Below are 8492 nucleotides of genomic sequence, written 5' to 3'. Positions count from 1 at the left end.
TCCCGTACATTTTCATACGATTAGAAGCAATATTTCCTTCATAGCAAAAACGTTGCTGCGCCGGACTCCTTGCTTTCGGATAGTCCACCATTTTATATTGCTGTAGATCTAAAGGATTACAAATATTTGTTTTAATATTGGGCTTTGCTTTACGAAGGGACAACTCTCCATTATGATGGAAATTGAGATGCCTAAAATGCACCCTAGTCAACAGGTAAATCATATTTTGTTATTGGCTATATGTATAGGCTATTATGTGAAACCATAGCTCAAGGTTGACCTATAGCCTATTGACACAATGCCAGACTATATCCTTATTGTTGAAAAACTATATTTTATTGGATATTTAAAACGATTGAAATTAAATTATGCCTAATTAAAGTTTTCATATGTTACCTGATATTAATAAACTGGGATGTTCAACCCAATGTGCGTTTTCCATTATAATCCTTATATTATTTCATAAGATATTGTTTCGTACGTTTATGAAATGAAAAGACGGCATCGTAAATATGTTTTCTTATAGACTATCCATAGTCATATTTGTGAACTTCTAGTGCTGTAGTTTTTATATTTATAAACACGTTAGACTACTACTGCATGTAGCTCTACAATTTCTGTCTTTGCGCTGTAGTCGACAGACTCGTTCATAGAAAATTCTGCAAAGTCATGGATGGAAGTCTGACCGGTTCATCCAACTCAATTCCGTGTGGGGGAAAAATAACAGAAAAACATCCGTTTAATTTCTATGTCCATGTGTAATGATACAATTATTGTCAAGTAAAACATATGACAAGTTGACGATGACAAAACTTTTCCCCAGACCGTCTTTTTCTATTAATTTCAGTGCGCTTGTTTTTTGGCCGTCAGAATACCGGCATGCGCCACTAGAGCCCCATAGCGTTATTTCCCGTAAAGTTGCCATCGATTGCACCACCAGGAACCTAACGTAGCAGGCGTAAAAGAAACCTACCATGGACGGTAGAGAAAGCGAGACATCTCACTGGCACATTTTTTTCTAGTCGGGGCCAGTAAGTACCCCAGAGCCAGCTGTTATTGGGTAGATTAGACTCACGCGAGAGAGGGAACGCCCACTTACACAGATTGGAAACTTGACAATTTTTCCAATGGTAAACTGCCTCAGTAAGACATCTTCATTTATCCACCATCTTCGGGCCTACTTTTCTCCATACAACTAACTGATTGCACAATCTAAGGCTGCCCAGCCTGGAATGTAGTTTCTTTTATTTTCCATGACGTAGGCTACACAGGTCCTCTGTAGAGTTAAACTGGTTGTGTCAAATTGACAAATATACGTAGGCTTAAGCCTTAGGCTATTCATTGTTATAATAACCCAAAAGTGGTTGTAGTTCTGCAGCTGGCCTTGGTTTTATCAATTAAAGAACATGTTTCCCTCTAGATTAAGACTAAACCTGAGTTTAGTCATGTTTAGGAGGTTAACCTACTTAGTTGTTTTAACCAGATGCATTTATTTTGTGGAAAAATATACTAATCTGACTCCCAAGTAGGGGCAGTATGCTCTTCAAGCAACAGTGTATCACGAAACAACACAGAGCAACATTTTGGGGCGGTTTCCTGAACACAGATTATGCCTAGTCCTGGAAACCCTGTGTCCAGGAAACCGCCCCTTTATGTTTGTCTACTCTACTCTATCTCATTGGGCTGTTGTGTTACTGGAACTTACAATTCCTTTGTTGTTGGAATCTGTGGTTGGCTTATTTTTAAAAGTGCTGTTTATTCACTTAATACATTGGTTTTATTCTGTTGTTTGAGTTGCTGCACATTCTGAGATGGAAAATCCAAATACAGCTACTCAAAGTCTATCTGTTTGGTTTAAATATATATATATATATATATATATATATATATATATATATATATATATATATATATATATATATTTTTTTTATATTTAAATTTTTATTTTTTATTTACACTAATTTACAGAATCAACCAGGAAATATCAACCGGGAAATGGAGCATATATTTTTACAAACCCAGTTCCTTATTTGTAGTCCAACCCTCCTCTGAGTGACAGACAAAAGGAACGAACATGGTATCCTAGTACATGTATACTATTCAGAAAGATCAGTGAACTAACCAGTGTGTTTCACAGGTATTTTGTGGATAAATACTTTACTCCACCAATATAGTTTATAACAAAATAGTTACTGAGTTATAGCTTGGTCGTTTAGTCCCCTGTAGCTCAGTTGGTAGAGCATGGAGCTTGCAACGCCAGGGTTGTGGGTTCGATTCCCACGGGGGGCCAGTATGAAAAATGTATGCACTCGCTAACTGTAAGTCGCTCTGGATGAGAGCGCCTGCTAAATGACTAAAATGTAAAATGTTCAGCTGTTTATCCAAATAATTGACCAAGTAGTTACATCATCTTTTTTGAGACTTCCCAAACAGTCCATGAAAGGGGCCTCGAAAGGGAGGATCAAGTCATTTGTGAATGTACACAGATCACTCATCTCTGCATGAATGGTGTTTTGAAGTTTTCGTTGACGAACATGAAAAGCTTTTTCAAGATTTCTTTACTCTTCTAGACAGTAACTGATAGTTGTGGGTGGTTGTGTGGGTTAGGGGCTGTGTCACATGGAGTCAACCCGATGTGTTTGAAAGGAGAAAACATGGGCGACCAGCACAAGAGGCGCCTTTATCCAGCAGCTAAATGGACCGTTTAGGCCATTCTTCATCCTCTCCAGAGCCATAATGTATTACGTATGGTTTTGTGTAACTCACTACCAAGATTAATAGTGAGACTTACTGCCCTAACCAGACCTTGTGACTTTAAAGGCTTCAGTGGTCACGGACTAATGCTGGCTATGACGTGATACCCACGAGGCAATTAGGGTTAAAGGGTTCTCAGCAGCACTGCACCTCTATGTAGAGAGAGAGAGATATTTTTTACATTTACATTTAAGTCATTTAGCAGACGCTCTTATCCAGAGCGACTTACAAATTCGTGCATTCAACTTAGGATAGCCAGTGGGACAACCACCACTGGGGGGGTGTCAACATTTGTTATACATATTTCTGAATTTAAAGATAATAGGCTATGTGAATGATAACAATTAAACATTGTTTTGGGATTTTTGAATTTATAGTGGCCATGTTTAACACTTGATTTGGTCCACACAGTTTTACAACTCAATTACTTCTGCTCATTTCATTTACATGAGTTATCTATGTCGAAATCGATCAGTTGTTAACAAATAACACCAAGCTCAGTCTTACCAACACCACATCCTCTTTACATTCCCTTCCACTTTGTTAGTCATCTGATCTGTCCCTGTTTACTTCCTCTCTCTGTTCTGTTTATGTGACCCAGTCTCTCTGAGAGTATAGTTTACTTATTATCCAGATAAGTAAGAAATAGACACATCCTCAGAGCTTTCCTTGTGACCTAATACGTTGTGAAACGTTTCCTTCTGTATATAAGGTCTTTGTAATGGATGTTAATAGGCCCAAGGAAGACCAGCACAGTTTATCTCTGGACATTCCTGACTGAACAGGCAGGCAGCTAATAACCGCCAGCCTCTGAGAGGTCTACCAGGAGGTCCTAGTGGTGTTGCCATACACCAGTGGGGACATTGTAAGAACTTTCCACATATCTTTACCAAACCTTCCTTGCTAGGTCTCAACCTGATATGGTTCTCAAAATACATTAATGTGGTGCAGTGCGGTTTATCAAATAAACAAATAAAAAGTAGAAAAAAAATGGTAAAGTCAATAGTCCCGCACATGCGCGGAAGGTTCAGTTTTTTAGCTATCTGGAAAAGGCGTCCAATGTTTTCGGCAAAGCAGCCGCTCCGTAAAACGTAAACCACATATTTTAATTTCAAGCTGTGTCAATGAACTTTTCTCCTCAGAGTGATCAACGATTTCATTCGTTTTTTGTTCTGAGCTAGCGACATTACATTTGACCTGCTGTCCTTTATTTGGTTGAGAGACTAATCAAGAGAGTCACCAGCTGAGAGGCACATCTCCTCTGTGGGTGAGAACCTAACTCTGGGGAAATGGAGAAGTGCATCTATTATTCATACTGCTTCTTCCTCATTATATTCTTGCTAGTACTGTTGTCGTCAGACACCCAGAGGGACGGGGTGTGGCACTGGAGAGAGAGCCAGTCGCCGTACTCCTTCACAGCAGGGAAACGCTTACTCGTTCCTCCTCACCAATCTCCTTCTCATCTGGTTGCAGTCTGTGTGGTGCTTTGCGAGTTCCAGTCTAACTTGTTGTCTCTTGGCAGGACATGGACCTGATCGACATCCTGTGGAGGCAGGACATAGACCTGGGCGCGGGGCGCGAGGTGTTTGACTACTACCACCGTCAGAAGGAGCACGAGCTGCAGCGGCAGAGGGTGCAGGCGGAGGAGAAGAGGCTGCAGCAGCAGAGGGTGCAGCAGGAGGCCCTGCTTGCTCAGCTGCAGCTGGACGAGGAGACAGGGGAGTTTGTGCCCCGCCTTGCACCCAGCGGACAGCCACTGCAGACGGCTACCTCCGCTGCACCCTCTCAAGTCACACAGGTACCGTACACACACAGCTGTCAGTCATGTCAGGGGCTGGCCACTCCCCTCCCTGCTCTGTAGCTAGGTAACTACCTCATCCAATGTAACTAGGGAAACACAGGTGGCTCTGTAGCTAGGTAACTACCTCATCCAATGTAACTAGGGAAACACAGGTGGCTCTGTAGCTAGGTAACTACCTCATCCAATGTAACTAGGGAAACACAGGTGGCTCTGTAGCTAGGTAACTACCTCATCCAATGTAACTAGGGAAACACAGGTGGCTCTGTAGCTAGGTAACTACCTCATCCAATGTAACTAGGGAAACACAGGTGGCTCTGTAGTTTTGCATTAGTGGTTTTGGCTGTTTAGAAACAGCTCTGTGAAGAACTTTGTCTAAGGTAGCGCTCTGCTCTCTGTGAAGAGCTTTGTCTAAGGTAGCGCTCTGCTCTCTGTGAAGAACTTTGTCTAAGGTAGCGCTCTGCTCTCTGTGAAGAACTTTGTCTAAGGTAGCGCTCTGCTCTCTGTGAAGAACTTTGTCTAAGGTAGCGCTCTGCTCTCTGTGAAGAGCTTTGTCTAAGGTAGCGCTCTGCTCTCTGTGAAGAACTTTGTCTAAGGTAGCGCTCTGCTCTCTGTGAAGAGCTTTGTCAAAGGTAGCGCTCTGCTCTCTGTGAAGAACTTTGTCTAAGGTAGCGCTCTGCTCTCTGTGAAGAACTTTGTCTAAGGTAGCGCTCTGCTCTCTGTGAAGAGCTTTGTCTAAGGTAGCGCTCTGCTCTCTGTGAAGAGCTTTGTCTAAGGTAGCGCTCTGCTCTCTGTGAAGAGCTTTGTCTAAGGTAGCGCTCTGCTCTCTGTGAAGAGCTTTGTCTAAGGTAGCGCTCTGCTCTCTGTGAAGAGCTTTGTCTAAGGTAGCGCTCTGCTCTCTGTGAAGAGCTTTGTCTAAGGTAGCGCTCTGCTCTCTGCTCAAATTCTTACCTATTCTTTAGCAAATCAGGCATTACAAACACAATGTTGAAATGGATGCAGTGTTAGAATAGAGGGCATTTAGATGAAAACCTGAAGTGCTTTGAATCTTTGCTTTCAGGATGTCAGCTTCACAGTAGATGGGGATGCCATGTCATTTGATGAATGTATGCAGCTGCTGGCAGAGACATTTCCTTTGGTAGAGGCAACCGAGGTAAAAATACAGACATTCACTATTACCTTAAAAATATGCTTCCAGCGATTTTTAATTAAGGGCTGAGGGGGTGTGGTATACCGCCAATATACCACGGCTAAGGGCTGTTCTTATGCACGATTGGCCATATACCACAAACCCCCGAGGTGCCTTATTGCTATTATAAACTGGTTAGCAACGTAATTAGAACAGTAAAAAGTAATTTGTTGTTATACCCGTGGTATACGGTCTGATATACCATGGCTGTCAGCCAATCAGCATTCAGGGCTCAAACCACCCAGTTTATAATGAACAATATATAATGTTGTATGTAACTGTCTTTTACAGTGTTTCCCCTCCCCTTGCTTGTGTTGTAGACTACCTCTTCCTGTCTGGACGCCCCCGTAGCTCCAGCCCCCAACAGCAGCCACATCATGATGAAATCTGATCCGCCAGCTTTGACCCAGCCCCCCCTACTCCCAGCCCCACTGCCCCCACAGAGGACCTCCCCAGATTTGGAGCTGGCCTGGATGGAGCTTTTGTCCCTCCCCGAGCTGCAGGTACAATACGCATCTTCTACCGCCTCAATGGCACGGTGCTCTATGGTGTAACCAACACCCAAAGAATGTATGGATGGCAGCAGCCAGATATGCATGAGAGGACATACTCACCTTTGTTTGAATGGGACGCAGTGGAAGAAGATACAGCTCAGCTAATTCCACTGTGATCAGGTTTCACATAGCACTGTTGCACTCAGAGCAATGGGAGGGAAGCCTCAAAAAGGTGCGAAGCTGCTTGTGTCCTTGGTAGAACATAAATAGCTTCTAATGCTTAGCAGTGGGTGAAGGTAGGACCATGGAAACAAGCCAGAAAATACTTTACTTACAGTACAAATACAATGCGGAATTTCATACAAAAATGTTTGTCTAATTTAGGAATCCCACTTTATTTTCAATATTGAACCTGTGCAAAGTTTCGGCTACTATTGGGAATAAAATAGAAAGGTTTGAAACCAAGGTTTAATAAATGCTTAATAAAACACTGAACAACAGCTAGTCCATATGATGGTTCTATACTGCATATTACATTAACGTTACATCTTGATGTCTGATAAACTGCATTGGGTTACTGGATTTGTTTTGATGCTTCTGAATCTTGTTTTCCAGCAATGCCTGAATATGGAAATGGAAAACACACAGGAGCAGACCGGAGGATATCTGCCCACTAACACCACCCCCGAGGTGCAGGATCCAAACTACAGCTTCTACCCACTGCCCAACCTGGAAGAGGTGGCGTCAAACACAGCAGATGTCTGCCCACCTGAATTCATCAACACCTTTGAGGAGAGCTTTCCCAACATGGCTCCACTGGACCATCTCAGTCAGATGACCCTGAAGGCTCCGGACCTCAGTACTCACTTCAGTGCAGACACTTTCTGTGACATATTTTACCCAGATGTTGTCAACACAAAAGTGACCAGTGTCACCCTGCCTTGTGGCCAAGGAAATGGAGGTAACTCATTGGCAGAAATACCAAACAAGCCTACTTTTACACCAATGGAATTACAGGACCTTTCTCCTGGAGATACATTTGACAGAGACATCAAACCTGAGATAATGACAGAATGTCCAGATTCTGATTCAGGTGTGTCTGTGGAAGCAAGCTCATATTCTAGCTCCCCTGAGAAATCCATGTGTGGGGACGGCTCCTTTGGTGGCTACAGCGATTCAGACATGGAGGAGATGGACAGTAACCCTGGGAGTGCACAGTCTGACTACTCCGAGATGTTCTCACTGTCTTTCCAACCAGATGGCCTGCAGCCACCTCTTTCCGTGTTACCTCAGCAGCAGGACAAAAAGCCCAAACACGGCAAGACTGAGCCAGATGACGAGACTGGCCACAGCAAACCCCCCTTCACCAAAGACAAGAAGAGGAGGCGCTCCGAGAAGCGTCTCTCTAGAGATGAGCAGCGAGCCAAGGCCCTCCGGATCCCCTTCACCGTGGACATGATCATCAACCTGCCTGTGGATGACTTCAACGAGATGATGTCCAAGCACCAGCTCAACGAGGCCCAGCTGGCCCTGGTCAGAGACATCCGCCGGCGGGGCAAGAACAAGGTCGCTGCCCAGAACTGCCGCAAGCGCAAGATGGAGAACATTGTGGAGCTGGAGTATGACATGGACTCGCTGAAGGAGGAGAAGGAGCGACTGCAGACAGAGAAGACCAAGAACGACAGCAGCCTGCAGAATATGAAGCAGCAGCTTAACACCCTGTACCTGGAGGTGTTCCGTCTGCTGAGGGATGAGGAGGGAAAGCCCTACTCCCCGTCGGAGTACTCCCTCCAGCAGACCACCGATGGCACAGTCTTCCTCGTTCCCCGCATTAAAAAGACATTTATCAAGAAAAAGGACAACTAGCACTTCTCCGCTTTACTACTTGGTACAGCATTAGTAGTAATAATAATAATAATATGCAAAGAACAACTTTGTAGTTGCTTGGCTTTAAGCGTTTTAGTAAAACAGCAGAACTGTTATATAGTTTTTGCCTACTCTTCTTGAATCTATCATAATATTTCAGTTATTTTGTACTGTTCTTCTATTTTCCTCTGATATTGTCTGTAAATACATTATTTGCTATTGAGATATGAAAATGTGTATTGTATATATCATGTTTTAGTATGCTAATTATATTGTTGCAATCACTGTTACTTCAAAAGTCTGTTTTATAAACTTTATGCTGATTTGCGGCTCCATTTATTTTGTATGTCCTGACTCTCGTGCTTTATAATGAAATAAACTATTACATTTA

The 8492-nt window shown here is 43.1% G+C and overlaps 1 protein-coding gene across 1 annotated transcript; it reads left to right on the top strand.

The window, feature by feature from the left end:
• LOC121555131 (nuclear factor erythroid 2-related factor 2-like) lies at positions 1 to 8492 on the top strand. The gene is made up of 5 exons (XM_041868934.2): positions 1 to 214; positions 4277 to 4552; positions 5613 to 5705; positions 6062 to 6244; positions 6851 to 8492. The coding sequence occupies exons 1-5, from the start codon at positions 173 to 175 to the stop codon at positions 8099 to 8101; spliced, it is 1845 nt and encodes a 614-aa protein (XP_041724868.2). The 5' UTR covers positions 1 to 172; the 3' UTR covers positions 8102 to 8492.

This window comes from Coregonus clupeaformis, chromosome 40, assembly GCF_020615455.1.
Source record: "Coregonus clupeaformis isolate EN_2021a chromosome 40, ASM2061545v1, whole genome shotgun sequence".
Taxonomy (NCBI): Eukaryota; Metazoa; Chordata; class Actinopteri; order Salmoniformes; family Salmonidae; genus Coregonus; species Coregonus clupeaformis.
The sequence above is the reverse complement of the archived record's forward strand: the minus strand, read 5'-3'. Positions and strand labels throughout refer to the sequence as shown.

What these genes read in the sequence shown, in the direction of transcription:
- LOC121555131 (XM_041868934.2), top strand. Translation starts at nt 173, where the DNA reads ATGATGGAAATTGAGATGCCTAAAATGCACCCTAGTCAACAG. An exon ending in AAATGCACCCTAGTCAACAG is followed by an intron (nt 215 to 4,276) that starts GTAAATCATATT and finishes GTCTCTTGGCAG; the next exon opens with GACATGGACCTGATCGACAT. An exon ending in TGTCCCTCCCCGAGCTGCAG is followed by an intron (nt 6,245 to 6,850) that starts GTACAATACGCA and finishes CTTGTTTTCCAG; the next exon opens with CAATGCCTGAATATGGAAAT.